The 19,287-nt window shown below is 44.1% G+C and overlaps 2 protein-coding genes across 4 annotated transcripts in view; both read left to right on the forward strand.

Annotated features, from left to right (window-relative positions):
- Positions 1–11,962, forward strand: part of gad1b (glutamate decarboxylase 1b) — a 17,172-nt gene extending 5,210 nt beyond the window's left edge. For both annotated transcript variants that reach the window (XM_019877979.1, XM_019877980.1), the window contains 13 exons: positions 346–588; positions 2,111–2,201; positions 4,795–4,907; positions 6,872–6,987; positions 7,543–7,622; positions 8,634–8,688; positions 8,779–8,895; positions 8,985–9,049; positions 9,118–9,196; positions 9,378–9,527; positions 9,665–9,772; positions 9,856–9,945; positions 10,383–11,962. In XM_019877979.1, coding sequence (XP_019733538.1) covers positions 346–588; positions 2,111–2,201; positions 4,795–4,907; positions 6,872–6,987; positions 7,543–7,622; positions 8,634–8,688; positions 8,779–8,895; positions 8,985–9,049; positions 9,118–9,196; positions 9,378–9,527; positions 9,665–9,772; positions 9,856–9,945; positions 10,383–10,556 — 1,481 coding nt within the window. In that variant the 3' untranslated portion in view covers positions 10,557–11,962. The remainder of the gene's footprint in view (positions 1–345; positions 589–2,110; positions 2,202–4,794; positions 4,908–6,871; positions 6,988–7,542; positions 7,623–8,633; positions 8,689–8,778; positions 8,896–8,984; positions 9,050–9,117; positions 9,197–9,377; positions 9,528–9,664; positions 9,773–9,855; positions 9,946–10,382) is intronic.
- A 1,449-nt stretch (positions 11,963–13,411) lies between these two features.
- On the forward strand, positions 13,412–18,250 carry gorasp2 (golgi reassembly stacking protein 2). Of its 2 annotated transcripts, XM_019877836.1 has the most exons (10): positions 13,412–13,593; positions 14,218–14,298; positions 14,596–14,799; positions 14,873–14,959; positions 15,056–15,186; positions 16,488–16,620; positions 16,713–16,836; positions 17,005–17,109; positions 17,258–17,383; positions 17,525–18,250. In XM_019877836.1, exons 1-10 carry the CDS (start codon positions 13,531–13,533, stop codon positions 17,752–17,754), a joined length of 1,284 nt encoding a protein of 427 aa, XP_019733395.1. In that variant the 5' UTR covers positions 13,412–13,530; the 3' UTR covers positions 17,755–18,250. The 2 variants fall into 2 exon arrangements, with proteins under 2 accessions (XP_019733395.1, XP_019733394.1); XM_019877835.1 differs by having other exon boundaries at positions 14,873–15,186.
- Positions 18,251–19,287: the final 1,037 nt, after the last annotated feature.

The raw sequence follows: 19,287 nt of genomic DNA on the forward strand, positions 1-19,287 counted from the left end.
ATATATATATATATATGTGTGTACATAGAGAGATTTTCTTGGGTTGCATGGTCAAAAAGCCGAATTTCCAGCTATTTCAAGACTGAATATGTTTTGATCGATCCGCTCATCATTATTTCATGCAGTGCAGCTCGTATTTAAAAAAAAAAGTATCGTCAACACATGTACATGATTCTTCCTGAGTTGAGAAGATGCATATTGACCGAAACACAAGCATGGATAAAATAGTACTTCCTCCCAAAGATTAAATTTGAATGTTGTGTTTAATACGTTGGTAAAAAGGTGCATATTTTCACCCAAACAAATAAGCTGTACTCCGAAATAATTTGCCCCTGTGTCTTCCAGACCTGTTGCCTGCAAAGAATGGCGAGGAACCAACCATGCAGTTTTTACTGGAGGTGGTTGACATACTGACCAACTACGTGAAGAAGACATTCGACCGCTCCACCAAGGTGCTGGACTTCCACCACCCTCACCAGCTCCTGGAGGGCATGGAGGGCTTCAACCTGGAACTGTCCGACCAGCCCGAGTCTCTGGAGCAGATCCTGGTGGACTGCAGGGACACGCTCAAATATGGTGTGCGGACAGGTAGGCGGCAACGAAATGGATAAAAAAAATGTACAACACCATATCTGGACCAAGAGGCTTTATGGTATATTTGCATAAAAGCAGATTAATTGGGACTGGGGTGGGGTGGGGGTTCAGAAGGCTGTGATGGTGTGCGAAACCCCATCGTTGATAAACGCTCTTGGCCAATTAATGGTGGAGGAAAGGTGAATTCATGACGCCAATGCAAAGTCAAATTCAGTTCCCCCGCTTTCAAACAATCTGTTGGCAGTCGACTGCCTTATTTATTGCCCCCGTGGTGTACTACGTCCCTGTGCTCTCCCGTCTCACTTATTAAAGTAAGTGTCGCCTCAGGGCGTCCTACCGCGGCCTGTTTGCAGCTGTTAAAGTGACAACGCTCAAACTGTCCCTTGGGTTTCATATCGTATATCACTTTGCGTCTATGTCATCTATAATTCGGAGGTTCCTGATTGCTTGGATGAGACCAGGAGCTGGCCCTGGCATTGAATGTGAACTCCACATCCTGGTGTAGTCTGCAGCTATGCATGTCCGACTCTTTTACACGATAACTCCAATACTGTACGCTCAACTACTAGTATTGCAAATATTCATGCAATATGCAAGCCTTTTTTGGGGGGATAGGGAAGTGTCAAACAGTCCACAAATTTGCCTTAGCCTCTTCCAAACAAACATTGCAAAACGGGATAGACAGACCACTCTACAGCATTGGCGTCACAGAGTTTTGCATAAACCTTTATGCGAAAGATTACTGAACACAAATGGTGGGGAAAATTATGTCAACAGATAATATAACAATACTTGCAGGGATAAAAATTTGAAAATGACTACCACACTGTGTTCATTATATCGATTGGTCTTTTTAATCCTGGCCTGTTGAAACGACAACATTACATTCTTTTTAATGTATGTATGGATTTTTTTTGCTGCTGTTTTGCGAAGTTGAAACGGATTAGTAGCGTTTCATTTCATTTTGAGTTTTAAGCATTTTCACAGGATGAATTAAACGCATCACTTGAGGCCTATAAACACCTCTCAAGATGATACGGTGCAGTTTTACACGAGTGCAATCTGCGGTGTGACTGTACTATCGTAGCAAATTATAACGATTGGCTCTTCTGACAGATTGTCACTGTCATTTTTGCATCTCCTTCAATAGCATCGGCGCACCTAGTGCTGTGACCAAGCGCAGCTTCACTACAACACCTACTGATCATGTGGGCCTACGAACACCACATTTGCATGCTATTTATATCCATGACTGCATTTAGGCTGTAGGCATTGTTGAGGCTGAGTGTGTGTGCATGCACCTTGAGTCTAAATGGCTGTCAAATTATCACCTTGTTACCAGAGCGGTGCAACAAACCATTTAGGTTTAGTTGCCTTACAAAAGACACAAATTGACGTGAAGTTAGCTTATTGGTGATTGCAGTAGCATCGTCCCAGACAATTAAAATGCTTCCGTCCTCATGTCTTAGTTGCTGTTCAACAACCGGTTGTGATGTGTACCTTTGCTTCTCTCTAGGTCACCCTCGTTTCTTCAACCAGTTGTCCTCGGGTTTAGACATCATCGGTCTGGCAGGGGAGTGGCTCACCTCGACTGCCAACACCAACATGTAAGTCATACGTGTTCGTCTTTATTGGCGTGCTTGTGTTTGTTGACACCATGAACCATAAAGGGAGAACCCCCCCTCTGCATGCCGTGACAGAATCTGCAGTTTGTAGGTCACTTGGCTCAGTGGAGCACCGCTTGTCATTGTAAATGCAATTTTTTTTCCCCCGTAAAGACTTGTGAGTTGGGAGAGTGTTGGCAGCCGTCGAGCGGCTCCGTGTATCACAGTCTGTCCCGCCGCAGGGGTGGTTAGATTGCATATTGATCCCGGCTCACGGCTACGTTGAGGCCTGGTCTGATCGAGGGCATGAACCACATCAACTTCACACCTTTTCGCCACACAGGCACACCCAAATGTATTTAGTCCCAATAAAGAAAAGAAAAAAAAAAAAACGTAAAAAACATTCTTGACATTGACATTGTGTAACGTCTGAATGACGAATCGCTCACACGTAGCCTCTTCTTTTGGTTTTGGCTTTCAAGGAATAAAATGAGGAAAAATAAATGAGAATTATGAAGCGATAGAAAGTACAGAACCCGAAGAGAGGCGGATTTGAAAATGGATGGATGGATGGAAAGATAGATAGGTCTCAGTTATCAAATTTTATGCTTCATAATTTGCCACATATTTTCAATCGGAGACAGGTCTGGACTGCAGGCAGGCCAGTCTTGTACCTGCAGTCTTTTACTACGAGGCCACAGGGTAGAATAAATACAGTTTTGAACTCAGTGAATAATCGTATTAATTTATTAGGATATCACTATTAATGATAATATTCATGATTATTATTTTTCAGCTCTGTACAGTATGTATTGGGAATATTTCAGCAGTCATTTATTTTACCTACTTCGTTTAGGAATAAAAGCTCAATGCAGAGATAATCAACACAGATTGAGACAACGCATGCGATTTCTCAAAACATTACTCTTACAACCACCCCCTCCTCTACGTCAGCATGTTGTCGGACCACACACACACACACACAAACACACACACACACAGACACACACACATCCATCCATCCATGAGCACGTGTACACTTTCCTAATGACACCAGTTTTTACACTCACACCAGTTCTGGCTGTCCCAGATACAGCAGCAAGAGTTTCCAGTCCATTGACTGCGGGCTCATTGTGAGCTGGTCTTAGCAGATAGGCCAGCTGGGCCCCACACTGTCACACAATGTCCTCGGGCGCCCCACAAAACCCTGCCACACTGTGGAAAGTGGCTGCTGCGGCTCCCCGCGGACCGCTCGTTGCATTGTCCCCCTTGGACATGGTCGGAGTCGGCGGGGGCTGCACGCCGCAGAGGCGATGAGGCACGATGCGTGTCACGGGGTTAGTCACATAAAAGCCACACATTCAAAGAGACTCGCGCACGCAAGGAGCGCCCTTGATGATGGTAATAAGGGCATTTAGGGGCTTTCCCTGGAGACTGCCAGGTGACTGAGGGGTAATTTTCACCCTCAAAAGACCCATGATTGGCTCTGATTGTGATAATCATCACCATCATTGTCATTATGGCGTGAAATGACTCGCAGGGAAGAGAATTTTAAAGAGGTTTTGTGTCTGAGATTGGAATATATTTGTTTGATCTCCTTATATATATATATGAGAGAGAGAGCGTATGCGTGCATGTATGCAATTCATAGAGGCTAATCATGATGTATTTTTCTTTTTTTCTTCATCATTCGATTTGCCTCGCGCCAGCTCTCCATTTTTAAGACTTTTATATATTTTTTTATTAGCCCTAATGTCTTTTCAATGTCCTCTCATGAAAGTCACCCCCTCCTTTTTCTTTATTTCTCCTCGCTGTCTCTCTCTCTCTCTCTCTCTCTCTCTCTCTCTCTCTCTTTTAATCTCGCCTCCTTTTTGCACACAAAAACACAAAGCTTTTCCTGCGCTGCAGAACATGCCGAGTAATTGCGAACAAGATGTTTTCCATGGTAATGGTAGTGCCCTAAGTGGCCTCATTACAAAGAGAGATCAACCAGTGTGGGAGGTGTGGAGTGGGTGTCGGCTACCGAAAGATTTATGTGACACATTTCACCAACTTTCACTTCTTTCCGCATTTCTTTTGTTGTCCAACACCGCTTTCATCCCTGTGACTTCTAATCGTTTTCTTTCATTCAACTATACAGGGGAATTCATTATCACATTTTTTTCGTATGTTGTGGTCAACACACGCGCACACACAGACACACGCGTTATCTTTCCCAAACACACACCGAAGCCCTCTCAGCTGTCAAATCAGCAGCATTCGGAATTGTGACTGAGGTTGGCAGGATTGACAGATAGCCATCGCAGCATTGTGTGCTTTAATTAGACTACTAAAGGATTTCACAAGGCATTTGAATATGAATGTTGGCCGCCTGTAAGACTCCTATCGCACGCTTTAATTAGCTCAGTCGGCACAGGCTCCGATTTGCGCTCTGCGGATGGAATTATGGAGGAGCTAAAGGAAAACCAATCGCTATTTATGCGCTCGCATACAAAATGCTCTCTTCTTCCTCAAGTCGTGGTTGCTAATGACTCAGACGGTGCCGCGATGACCCACGATGTGCTGATGCGAGCATTTTATGCCTTGTGATTGACAGGTTTACTTACGAGATCGCTCCGGTGTTTGTTTTAATGGAGCAGCTGACCCTGAAGAAGATGAGAGAGATGATTGGCTGGCCCGGTGGCGAGGGAGACGGCCTTTTCTCGCCAGGTTAGCAACAACAGAACAGAAAATATGGGTACTTTTGTCTTTTACTGTAAAAATTAAATAAAAAAATCGAGGGGGATTAGCAGTGGAACCCCTAATGTCTTTTCAATGTCCTCTCATGAAAGTCACCCCCTCCCTCCCCCTCCTTTTTCTTTGCTGTCTCTCTCTCTCTCTCTCTCTCTCTCTCTCTCTCTCTCTCTCTCTCTCTCTTTTAATCTCGCCTCCTTTTTGCACACAAAAACACAAAGCTTTTCCTGCGCTGCAGAACATGCCGAGTAATTGCGAACAAGATGTTTTCCATGGTAATGGTAGTGCCCTAAGTGGCCTCATTACAAAGAGAGATCAACCAGTGTGGGAGGTGTGGAGTGGGTGTCGGCTACCGAAAGATTTATGTGACACATTTCACCAACTTTCACTTCTTTCCGCATTTCTTTTGTTGTCCAACACCGCTTTCATCCCTGTGACTTCTAATCGTTTTCTTTCATTCAACTATACAGGGGAATTCATTATCACATTTTTTTCGTATGTTGTGGTCAACACACGCGCACACACAGACACACGCGTTATCTTTCCCAAACACACACCGAAGCCCTCTCAGCTGTCAAATCAGCAGCATTCGGAATTGTGACTGAGGTTGGCAGGATTGACAGATAGCCATCGCAGCATTGTGTGCTTTAATTAGACTACTAAAGGATTTCACAAGGCATTTGAATATGAATGTTGGCCGCCTGTAAGACTCCTATCGCACGCTTTAATTAGCTCAGTCGGCACAGGCTCCGATTTGCGCTCTGCGGATGGAATTATGGAGGAGCTAAAGGAAAACCAATCGCTATTTATGCGCTCGCATACAAAATGCTCTCTTCTTCCTCAAGTCGTGGTTGCTAATGACTCAGACGGTGCCGCGATGACCCACGATGTGCTGATGCGAGCATTTTATGCCTTGTGATTGACAGGTTTACTTACGAGATCGCTCCGGTGTTTGTTTTAATGGAGCAGCTGACCCTGAAGAAGATGAGAGAGATGATTGGCTGGCCCGGTGGCGAGGGAGACGGCCTTTTCTCGCCAGGTTAGCAACAACAGAACAGAAAATATGGGTACTTTTGTCTTTTACTGTAAAAATTAAATAAAAAAATCGAGGGGGATTAGCAGTGGAACAAAGATAAATGTAACAGTCGCTCAGCTTTACCACAAGTCACTTAAGAGCACAGGGGTCCATGACAACAACAACAAAAAAGTGTATTCCGGAAGTTGAAAGAAAAGGTAAGAAATTAAAGAGGCGCCACCGTGTGGTGTGAGACCGAACTATAATGTTCGTTACTATAATATTAGTTTCCATTATTTTGCTTCACATCTTCCTCTAAACAGTAAACAGTTTTGACGGGGCGATATACATACAGAATTTTTCCCATAATGCCACGGGTATTGACATGCACCATTGTGCGCCTCAAGCACTCTTGGCGGTCACAAATGGACAATTCACTTTGTTTAGCTTCGTCCTCTCCACCTGTTAAGTGGCTGTCGTGCACAATTGCGCATGCGCAAGTCAATTCCCCATGGCATTATTGGGAAACATGTCCTGTTTTTAGCAATTAGTCTGTATTTTATATGTTCAGACAATCCCATCAATACATTTGAGCTACTTTACTGTACTATACGTTTTGTTCCCGACAGTCCTAATAGTGCTATTACTTGCACTTTTCACGTTCGAGGGAGCCATACGAGTTAATTTAGATTAAAAAAAAAAGCAAAAAGATACATATCTGGATGTGAACTACAGATGCTCAGTGTTAAAAATGTTTATGCTGTGCGGGGGAAAGCCAAACAGAGTTTGGTTGGATGTTGGGACTAAGTGAAGCATTAAAAAAATAAAATTGGTTCCTAAACATGGTGGTTTGCGAACTGAGGTTTGTGTCACTTGATTGAGCCAGATTTCCGTTTGAAACATGAATGTCTCTTCTGCTCCATAGGGGGCGCTATTTCTAACATGTACAGTGTGATGATCGCTCGTTACAAGTATTTCCCCGAGGTCAAGACCAAGGGCATGTCTGCTGCTCCTCGTCTGGTTCTGTTCACATCGGAACATGTATGTTGGAGAAGTTTACTTTTAATTAATGTCATTGGAGAAGGGGGTGGGGGAAAGCTCGATTTCGTAAAAAAGACAAATGGGCCAAGTCATTTGAAGAAAAAAAAAAAGGATGGTGAAACATGTTCATAAAATTGTTTATTTTAACAATAAACAAATCAATTATTGTGATCACTCTTTTATTAAAGTAAATAATTATTTGGACTGTATTTATCATTTATCATTTTGTTACAAATAATCAGGCAATTATTTAATAGACTAATGAAAGCATTTTTAAATGATTAGATTTACATTGTTTTGTTTATTCATCATAAATCAATACACCAATTATGTAGTGACATGAATGAATGAAATTTTAATGAAATGATTTTATGGCTAAATTGATGCTTGGTAGGCGGGCTTAGAACAGAACAGGTCGGAATATTTTCCCCAACCCGGCCTTACAGAACTGCAAAGCTATGATTAGGCCACAAAAGCTCCATCGCCCTTGATGGCTTATTGAGCAACCGTGTCAATAAGCGAGTCACTGTGAACTGACGCGTTTTGTTCCTGCAGAGCCACTACTCCATCAAGAAAGCCGGTGCTGCTCTGGGATTTGGCACCGAGAATGTGATTCTGCTGAGCACGGATGAGAGGTAACGCATAAAGTCCATTTGAAAAATAAAATGAAGGAATGCAGTAAAGAGTCAACAGCTGCACATTGATTCTCTCACAAGGCTTGTTCCCGAGGCCTCAACGTATTGACTTTGTTTTAATTATTTATTTGCTAGTTTCAGTTCATTTGAACAAATGTGAGGCCTTTGACAGCTTTTGGCTTTGCAGGTTTTGTAAGCATCGCGTTGCCGTGCCCGTGGCTCGCCAATTGACCTTGGAGCAGTGTTGCAAAATTGTTTTTCTGTCCCCGACTGCAATTTAGCGCCAATTTAAGAAGCTTTATGGCTATCGCACTGCTCCAACGCTCGGTACAATTTATGGCAAGTTTCCCTGAACAGGATCCGTTGTTGATCATTCACGCCGTGTAAAGCCCGCTACGACTGTCGCCGATGAAAACACGGAGCTCCGACAAAAGGCCTTCTCCAGAGAGTTCTCAAGCTCGTTTGTTCAAAGGCTTCAAGCGAAAGAATATCGTGCTTAACAACCGCAAATCGTTACGGGTGGAGCTTCATCACTCTCCGAAGCGTCTGCTCAATCGAACATTTGCTGAGGCTGAATTCCAGTGGGATCGACTTTCTTTGGCTTTGTGCAAATGCCTAATCAAGGAGGTTGGCGTTTTCATCCGCGGTGGTAGTGGTAGCAGGCCATCGGCTGTGTGCTTTGGTCGAGAAAAGAGAAACCGTTGAGAGAAACGTGTCAAGTATTGCATAAATTGCGCTGAGTGTTGAAGCAGAGTGAGCAGTGCCATAAAGCTTCTCGAACAAGAACAGAACTGCGGTTAGGGGAAGAAAAACGTCTTGGCAGGCCGCAAGAAATCAATTGGTGAACCGCGGCGAGTGGAACGATATGCTGACAAAAAATGCAAACTGTCAAATGCTGATGGCCAGACCCCATCTAACCGATACCTGAAACAAAATAGAAAAAAAAAAAAAAAAGGAAGCGTGTCGTGACTTTTGGGAGCCCCGTATTTAAGTGTTGTCCCACTCTTTCAGGGGGAGGGTCATTCCTGCGGATCTGGAGGCTAAGATCATTGACGCCAAACAAAAGGTGGGCTCTTTATTTGACTTTCCTCTTCCTTGTTTGCTCTGTCGCTAACGTTCGTGATCGCCAAGTGTTAAGCGTGCGCGCCTTTCGCAGGGTTACGTGCCATTATTTGTGAACGCCACCGGTGGCTCCACCGTCTACGGTGCCTTTGACCCCATCAATGAGATTGCGGACATTTGCGAGAAGTACAACCTGTGGCTGCACGTTGACGTAAGTCTCAAACATCATTTTGTCATCATTTATATCAACCTAATATGCACTGATGCACGGCAAAAAAAAGTGTTGCCTTATCTTCGAAGGGAGCGTGGGGTGGCGGCCTGCTGATGTCCAGGAAGCACCGCCATAAACTCAACGGGATTGAGAGGTAATTTCCGGAAACGGCAGTGTGCTCCCTGTATTCCCGGTCAATTCAATGCAACGGAAACTTTGCAGAGCCAACTCTGTCACGTGGAACCCTCACAAGATGATGGGCGTGCCGCTCCAGTGCTCCGCCATCCTCGTTAGGGAGAAGGTAAGCTTACGGAGCTCGCGCACTGAATAAGTCGCATTCCGCAGGGTCACCTTGGTAGCGACGCGCATTGTACCATCAGGACTTGAGAGCTCATTTCTCTTTCTGTTTTCCCAGCGAGTCTTGAGCAGAGGAGTCATGGGAAAAGCTGAACAGAGATTTGAATGTGACGTGTGTTTTTCAGGGACTGATGGGCGGGTGCAACTCCATGTGCGCCGGTTATTTGTTCCAACAAGACAAGCAGTACGACGTCACGTACGACACTGGGGACAAAGCCATCCAATGTGGCCGGCATGTGGACATATTTAAGTTCTGGCTCATGTGGAAGGCGAAGGTAAAATTGGACATACGGCTTTAAAACGAGCTTACACAAACACACAAATATGTAAAAGCCATGCCATCGTTTTCGCGTCATGACGGGCCCCTTTGAGTGCTCCTTTCACATTTTTACTGCACTTTTTCCCCTCACAGGGCACCACTGGGTTTGAGCAGCACATTGACAGGTGCTTGGATTTGTCTCAGTACCTGTACAACAAGATCAAGAACAGGGAGGGGTATGAGATGGTGTTTGATGGCGTGGTAAGCCGTCCTCATTTGGTTTTAACGTCGCTCTGTGTCTTCCATCTTGAGTTTAATGCACTTGTGACCATTTCCGCCCCCAGCCTCAGCACACCAACGTTTGCTTCTGGTACATCCCACCCAGCCTGAGGGGAATGCCAGACAGTGAGGAGAGGCGGGAGAAGCTCCACAGAGTGAGATGCCTCTGTTAATATTGTTACCAAAGAGAGATTAAAGCAATTTTCATCAGGGTGGTAAATGATCGAAGCCAGAAAAGTTCTGGGTGGCAAAAAAAAAAGAATGTGGCTACCTCTGACCTGATGTTAAACAATAACAAAAACAGATAGATCCCCAAAGCTTACGGTTTTCTTTTTAAATTCCACCCCCCCCAAAAAAAAAAAATTCAAATAAATCCAGCGGAACGTGTGGGTGAGGATAATAAATCGAGTGGACTTGTAAATTGTGATGCAGAGAAGAACACAAGACCGCCTTCAAGCTGACACATAAGCAATCGTTTAACTCAATTGGGCGTTTGCCACCCAGATAAACATGCGACGTCATCTCGAAATGTCCCATACGGCTCTCGTCCCGAGCTTCATTTTTTTATTTATCTATTTTTTTTCATCGCCAGGTTGCACCAAAGATCAAGGCCATGATGATGGAGTCAGGTACCACCATGGTGGGCTACCAGCCTCAGGGCAATAAAGTCAACTTCTTCCGTATGGTCGTCTCCAACCATGCGGCCACCCAATCTGACATCGACTTCCTCATTGATGAGATAGAGAGGCTGGGTCGTGACCTGTAGACCCCCTTTTCGCACTGCTCCAGTGTTGTCCGTGTTGTTTTCCGATGGCACATCATCCTGAGGAGAGAACCCAACAATAAGACTACACCCCCCCCTGACCCGCTGCTCCCCGCACACACATTTGTCCTCCTTTAGCTCCGTATATGGCGACATAGTTTCAGGTAACTGATGGATGTGTGCTGGTGGGAAGTCTTGTACTGCGTGTGTTCAATCTAGTGTCATTTTAATGTAGATTGTTGTTCAACGTGTGTGTGTGTGTGTGTGTGTGTGCGCTCGTGTGAGCGAAAAGCAGTAAAGCACAGCTCCAAACCTGACAAGCATCACAAAATTATTCTTGTGTAAAAAAACAAGAGTGCGGGTGGCACCCCGTGTGTATATAGAAGTATTTTAGAGAAATGGATTAAAGATAACATAATGACGACAGTATGTGCGTACAGCACAGGTACTAAATGCTGAGAGGAACATCCGGCCGCTTGGATCTGTCATCTTCTGGAAGCGAGACAGGTCACGACCATGTTGGTAGTTCTTCTGTCTGTGATCATGATTTTAAAATGCCGGCTCATTTTCTGTTTCATGCAATCACGTGATACCCGTATGTGTGTTCTCAAAGAATATTTATTCCTATTTGATGATATCGGAACTATTGCATTCTCATTGTCGACAGATTCAGGTATTTTCATGTCAATGTATCTTCACGTGTCGTACATGGTGATGATTTGTAAATTTGAAATTGAAATAACACTGACTTTGTTGGCCAAAGAAAGTATAGAGCGGAAATAGTGCAAGTCATTATTCCTCGTCCATAAGTTATCGATGTTTGTAACGTGTGACCCTCAACTGCGATGCAATTTCTATCGTGCGTTTACTGATGTGATTGTGAGTCTTTGAATGTCTGAGGTGACTGACTGGCCTTCCGACGGGACGGAGAAAGAAACCTACAGTCTGTGTTCCTCTGGGTAAGCGAGTAGCATAGTAATGCGAGAATGTACTCTCCTCTGGAGAACGGGTAGGAAGAATCGGTCAGAATTCAAACGCATTTACTGTAATATAATATATTTATTGTAATACATATTTAATGTATTTCTGGTATTATGGGAGCTCAATGGAATATCTTGTTTGAGGAGCTCCTCTTTGTGTCTTTGCACTAGGTTCACCTTTCTTCCATTGTCAATGGATGTGTATTATGAGATATTTAATTTACCATTGATGGTAACCAGGGACCATGATTTGAATTGCATAAATCCTATTGAAACTTGTTTGTTGTCAGGAACTCCTTTATGTGACCAGTTTGATTTTGAGATTAATATAGCTGTAAGGAATGTTACCCAGGAGATTATCTGGTGGCACTTTAACAAAAAAATTAAAACAGCGTCTCTGTAAAATGTTTAATAAAGTCTAATAAACTTGAGTGAATGAGTCTTCAATTTCTGTCTTATATTTGAAGCACAACACACGTACACATGCATGCACGCATGCACGCACGCACGCGCACACACGTACACGCATGAATACATTTTTTTTAGCTCCAGGCTGTGTGTCACATTGTCCTGCATTGTTGTTTGTTGTCATACCGATTCTACTGGTCAGCAGTACATTTTAATCAGAGATGTCAGATTCTAGTTCTTAATCAAATTTGCTTGCTTTGCCATAAGTCCCCCGCTCTCTTGCATCAAATGATAATAATAATAATAATAATAATAATAATAATAATAATAATAATAATAATAATAATAATAATAATAATAATAATCATCACGGCAAAGACATCAACAATAATGCTTTGGTGCATCAATGCGGCTTGAAGAACCATTCTGCTTATTTGTTTATTTGTTTGAAATGTCCAGGGAAGCATCACGGATTTTAGGAAGGGATGGGAGAACATAATAAGAATCAGTAACTCCGCGCCAAAGATAGAAAGGTTGCAGAGTTTCATCACATTCCGAACGACCTCATTAAAATATCGGAAGGTCATCGTGGCGCTGAAAAAAAGAATACGTGCGCCCCCTGGTGGTGAGAATTAGGTCTTCATATTTCACCTTTTGAGCAAAGTCACGACTGTTGAACTACAATGTAAGGTTTTATCGTCACTATGACAAGTTCGAGAAAAATAATCGTCGCCATATAATAATGCCATTACAGTAGTACATGATATATTTGTCATGTTTATAGTATTTACATGAAACTTAAACAAATGACAGCATATATTTTGAAAAACAAGTGTTTGTCATGCATTACCGTAGAGTGTACGTGTAAATGACTTGCAGAAGGCCTGCAAACAAGAGCTCTCTTTATACTAATGAAACGTGTGGCTTGTGTCTGAAGCGCTCATAATAAAATGATCATATTGTACGGCGCATTCAGAAAGGATTCACGGAGCTCCCCTTTTCCCATAATTTATTGTTATCAACTGATTTTAAAATGTAATAAAAAAAATAATATTGCAAAATTATACACGCGACACCCCATAATTACAGCGTGTAAAAGGCTGCCAAGTTTGCCAACCTAGAAGCATCGAATCTAAGTTTTGACGTGACAGCGTGATTGTGCAGGACATGTTGCCGAATGACTTGCCAACATCTGTCATTGTGTGAGGCGAGAAAAATTGTCAGGTGGGTCTTCTGCTTAGAACAGTTAAAGTGCAATTGTCCCTCACTGTCTCTTGAGCGCCACCATACCTTTATTTGTCAGTGACCAATTCACCGATGTTTACAAAGACAATTTCAAGATGCAACTTTCAACATGTTTATTAATTGACTGATTGAGTGATTGATGATAGATAGGAATTTGGGACGTTAATATTTCCAACCCGAGAACGCTGGCGTCTGCAGTACTTCCTGCCACGTAACGGCGCATGCGCAGCAGATGACTACCCATTTGACGACGTGTACCCGGTGAGTACAAGTAGTCGGGTACTTGATCGTTCGTCGGAATCAGTTTGCCATAAAACCTGCAAAAGCCTTAAGACAGCTCGATCATGGGAGGATCGCAGAGTGTGGAGATACCGGGAGGTGGCTCCGAGGGCTACCACGTCCTCCGGGTGAGTTCTTTGCACGCATATCCGGAGCGAAATCCTGCTCCTAGCACGTAGCCTAGCATTGCTCATTTGCCAGCACTGTGTTGACTAAGAAACTGGATGTCACGTCGGGCCTGTGTGGTGGAGAACCACACATCTCACGTGGGGCTTTGTCATTTTTGTGTCATGTTTGCTACTTGAGCCCTACGAGTGGCAACATGTCAAACATACTTGCCTGAAGCATTACAGTTGCTAAAAGCTACATGCTACGCGGCTACAGTGAATGACACCTGCCAAGGCTGGTTGACATCCATCAGATGGGGTGTGGAACCTATTTTATGTCATGCAGAATATTCAAAATGTGCTTGGAAATATGAAAGTTTTTAGACAATTGCGCTACTGTCCATGTATAGGTTTATTTTAATGTTCGCGTCGTGAGCTAAATGCCAATTTTGGCAGTTGTATGCCATTGACATTCACTTGCACTGGCAGAAAAAAAGACAAATTAAAAACCTTTACATCCTATTTGGTATCATCAATGTTCGCTTGAAGACTAAGGTTCCGTGTTTGCGACTACTTTCTAACTGTGATTCACATAAAATTCAGAGGTCCAATTCCTTATACTCATGCTTACTTTCTGTCTTGCAGGTTCAGGAGAACTCCCCAGGTCACCGTGCAGGACTGGAACCTTTTTTTGACTTCATTGTCTCCATCAATAACACCCGACTGGTAAGTCAACAGTGAAATGGAGTAGAAAGCAAGCTGCTTGTTTCTGCCATGTTGCTAGTTTAGCGATGTTCTCACTATAGATTTAAGTGGCTTTTCTGAACCTCCTAGCAACTAAGAGAATCGCAAAAATGACAACCGTTTTCCTCATGTTGGCAACATTTTAATTTCCTGCATGGTGGAAAGAAGAGGGCCAAGAAGACTTGGCCCGATCACACTGGAAAGCTTCAGTTTTGTAATACTGTACCTATTGAGTGTACTATAGATCGACGTGGCTTCTATTTGACTCCCGCTCCACAGAACAAGGACAACGACACCTTGAAGGACCTTCTGAAAGCCAGCGTGGAGAAACCAGTCAAGATGTTGGTCTACTCTTCAAAGACCCTGGAGCTGCGCGAGTCCACCGTCACACCCAGCAACCTGTGGGGGGGTCAGGGCTTGCTCGGCGTCTCCATTCGCTTCTGCAGCTTTGAAGGAGCCAACGAGAACGTTTGGCACGTTCTTGTACGTAGACCTCACCGTCGTGGCCGTCTCGCTAACCAACTCCCCAAACGCTCACTTGCCGCGCTCTTCGCAGGAGGTGGAGCCAAATTCGCCCGCGGCCCTCGCCGGTTTGAGACCACACACCGACTACATCATTGGAGCTGACACTGTCATGAACGAGGTGGGCGATCGCAACAGGATGTCCAGACATGTTGCTCTCGCACGCTGTCATGATGGGTCCTCCGGTCGTGACGACTGCGTTTTTTTCCCCGTGCAGTCCGAGGATTTGTTCTCCTTGATCGAGAGCCACGAGGGGAAGGGCCTGAAGCTCTACGTGTACAACACCGACACCGACAACTGCAGGGAGGTGGTCATCACACCCAACGGTGCCTGGGGAGGAGAGGGAAGGTAATCCGCTCCAATTTATGCAAGTGTGATGAAATTGATTCATCTCGGCAGTGTTGTCTAACGTCGAGGCCATTTGATTCCAGTCTCTCATTTAATTTTTGTATGAAGCATTTATTCCGCCCGCCTCACAGTTCGGCGGTGTAGGCTTCGAATCTCTATTGCAGCCTTTCTGTGTGGTGTTCGCGTGGGTTTTCTGCGGGTGTTCCGGCTTCCTTTCCGCATTCCCAAAACATCCATTCGCTTCATAGAAGACTTTGAATCGTAATTAGGGGTGTGACTGCGCACACATTGTAACTCGGTTACTGGTTTCGTGTGTTACGTTTTTAAGGGGGAGGCGCCGCAACACTCCGTGTGTTTGTCTCGTGGCTTTATCGTTTTTTTGATGTTTCACGAAACAATGACATGTAAACTTCATTTGATGAATCGTTCAGCCCGACAAGGTAACATCTTGTGTGTGTGCAAAGTTTTTCTTTTGGAGGAAGTCTTGTCTTGTGTTTGGAACATTCCAACAATGACGGGATCAAGGTTCCAATTAGGAGAAACATCTTGAACTGGGCTAGTAACAAACAAACCGAGGAGGTAATGAGTCTGTTTACGGCAGATGTTGTTAGTTCAAGCGGCTTTTTCCCCAAGCCGTAATACAAAACATTCCATTTCATTTATGGCGGCGCGCTTTGGGGATTTGGACTTTGAGAAGAAGCGAGACGATACTTTGGGAAACCCTTTGTCGTCATTTAATTAAAACAGTTGCAGGCAATAAAACACAATTGTTCTTTTTGCTTAAGGGCCTCACTTGAACAGTTGAGAAGTATCGTTGGGAGTACAGAACACGGTGAAAAAAACACTTGGCCAAAGTCAAATGGAGCCAGCAAATGTACGCATTAGACACCAACCAAGACTTTTGTTCCTTGTATTTAAAAAAAAAATAATAATAATAATAATCATCATAATAATAATGTTGACAATATCCTTTTTTTATATATACGTGTGGTGATCAGGCTGGTTTGTCACCATGCTAAACCAGTGCCCCCAACATTTTTTTTTTAATATCAGGGACCTTTTTTGTTGACTAGCAACTATTTCACATTATTAAATTATTAATTTTTTTCAAGATCATTAGGCATTGAGGGTAGTAAGCATCAGACACTCGATATGCCATCTCGCAGCAATTACTTGTCGTCTGTCATGTTGGTCTCCCAAAAGCACGTCAGCGGGTGATTTTCAAGCCGGGCTCATCTCCGATAGGTTTGACTTGAAATGTCATCCTTGTTGTTTTGGATCATTTTGCTCCCCCGCCACAGCCTCGGATGCGGGATTGGCTACGGATACCTGCATCGGATTCCCACGCGACCTTTTGAGGAGGGGAAGAAGATCTCCTTCCCGGGGAATGCTTCTGGCGAGCCTGTCGGTCCGTTGAAGGACGGATTCACTGAGGTCTTACTGCACTTCACTCTCATGATGTGAACGTTTCACTCCGACAAGCGGAGTCTTTTAGTCGCTGTAAAAAGGAATAAATAATCCCTCAGGTCCAGTTGTCTGCCGTGACCCCGCCTCCTACCGCCACCACACTTCCCTCTGGCCTTGAAGACTCGCTGTCAGGCCTTTCAATCAGTACAGCCCCTCCCACCATGCCGAGCGAACTGCAGACGGGTAAGTCCTGTCTATTTCGTAAACGAGGATGTGGAAAAAAAAGCTCGTGAATCTGACATGTTTGAATTTGGGAATGGAAAAGGCTCACCAACCCTGTTCGTGGGGCACTGATTAGAAAGTGTGCTGACGTGTGCTCTGGTCAACTGTGGCTCTTGCCTCCCTCGCCAGGTTTGCCCACAGTCCCTCTGCTCCCCTCCTCCAATCCGTCCCTCAGTCCCCTCACTCCTCTCAATCCTGCCACGGCCAGCTTCAACCCCGCCACCACGTTACCAGGTAGGTCCTTTTGGAGTGCCGCAAGGGCACGTGGCTCGAATTTGCAACGATGACAGTAGTTCGGTGTACCTTTTTTTTTTTTCTTCACGTGCTACATAAAGCGTTCTTATCCAAAGTGATTTAGCATGCATGTTGTGTTTTCCTTTAGGCTTGATGCCCCTTCCGGGTGGCTTACCGCCGCTGCCCAACCTTCCCAATCTCAACTTGCCGCTCCCGGACCTCGGCGCCATCTCACTAGCGGGCACCAGTACCTTAATGCCAGCCGGAACCACAGGTACATGACTGCATCATGACATGTTCACAACCCGGCTAAGAAAACAGTTCACTCGACTTTGATTTGTAAAATAATATATATATATATATATATATATATATATATTGTGTATCATGCAACCCCCCCCTCCCCCCGTTGCAGTCACCCCGCTGAATATACCTGGCCTGGCATCTCTGCCTCCTTTGCCCGCCATGCTGCCCTCCCAGCTGACTCCTCTCCTGCCACAGGGCGTTGCCCCCATTCTGCCTACTTCCACCGCCGTCGCCCCTCCGGCCTCTGTCACGGTAACACCTGCCTCGGTGTCTGTCGGCGACGTCACAAACCCCACGGAACTGCAGCCTTCTTCGGAGACAACGCTTACCTCCTCGTAACCTGGGAATGTATCTCTCTCAACCATCGAACCAAAACACACACACACACACGGCTTTTCTTTCCTCTCATCTCTTTCTCTCTTTAGTTTTCTATTTATTTAGCCGAGAGGGACAGGTTGCACCCAGTCAGAGATTCCAAGTGTGAGTGAGGTTTATGAAAAACATGTCTTCATAAACAGATTGTTATATTGCAGTGGTGGACCGGGCCGCACTGCAGCTTGCCTTCAATCACACTTCACTTTGCGATTTACTTCTGAGTGTTCCTTTATTTGCCCTTCTGCGGTGTCATTTCTTCCGTTTGAGAATGTTCAGTGTTCCGGTATTGACTGAAATATTCATTCATTCCCTTTTTATATACTGTATGAGCAAACAAACCGTTTATAATCATTCATCATGCGGTCTAACACAGAAAAAAAGAAACCGCACTATTGTACTAATCTTGGTACAGTCATTGTATAAAGTGAATTCCGTATATAAAATGGTGAATAATTAAGAACGTCTGTCTAACCTTGTATTCCTGGCATTTACCAGTGCATCACAAAGTAGAATACAGCATTATGAAAAACTTTATTTCTGTAGTTCAGTTCAAAAAGTGAACATTTTCTTTCCGGAAATTACAATATAGAATAATCAAAATGATTTTAATATTTAAAATAGGCTGGGTATTTTTAATGAATCTACATCAACACTACAAATATGCACGTTTCAATGTTTGAATTCAACTACTGAAAGAAATGAAGGTTGATGTGATAGTCTAATTTGAGATGTGCCGGTACTTTTCGATCACTTAGTTATGTTACCATTACCCCGCTTTATTTTCTTTGAAATGACTAATATAGCCAGACACACACAATAAACCCAACAAAACGGAGGCAGGCTGAAAAGTCACATCTCACGCATTTCATGTACCGCCATAGTGTGGTCAGTCGCTTGCTGGGGACGACCGGGAGTTCAGCTCTTTTTTCAATTTCCTTTGTGACCAATCGTTCCATTGACTTCGAAGTTACGCAGAACAGCCACAAGATGTCACTGTAAACAAAGAAACTAAGAAAGATCTGCGGTATGCAAAATGCAAGCAATAAAGCCAAACCAATTTTACACGCAGCCTTGTGCTTCCTTATGACAACTGACAAATGTTGGATGGGGAAAATGGCTTCCTTTCGTGCATCATGGACTATAGTACAAGATGTCAAGGCAATGTCCAGTCGACCCTGTCGCCTTTTGTCCAGAAAATCACGTTTGTACACCATTGGAGGCCGTCGTGACCATTAACACGTCGACGTACCTTTTGTTAATCGCATGTGATTAGAGGACAAAAAAAAAGCGTGTGCTGCAAGCCCCTCATTCACTTTTTATCGTGCTCGTCCATGGGAAGCGAATCGAGCAGACTTCGGTATCCAATCCAATTACTCGCAGGCTCTTTGTACTCACAAAAAGGTAATTCAGTCGTCTGGGAGAACTACTGTCTTAAGAGTTAAGTTTTCTTTCGCACCACGAGTGCCGCGTTTGGCCTACTAAGCTAAGCTGAATATT

The sequence above is a fragment of the Hippocampus comes genome, unplaced genomic scaffold (genome assembly GCF_001891065.2).
Source record: "Hippocampus comes isolate QL1 unplaced genomic scaffold, H_comes_QL1_v1.1 scaffold317, whole genome shotgun sequence".
Classification (NCBI taxonomy): Eukaryota; Metazoa; Chordata; class Actinopteri; order Syngnathiformes; family Syngnathidae; genus Hippocampus; species Hippocampus comes.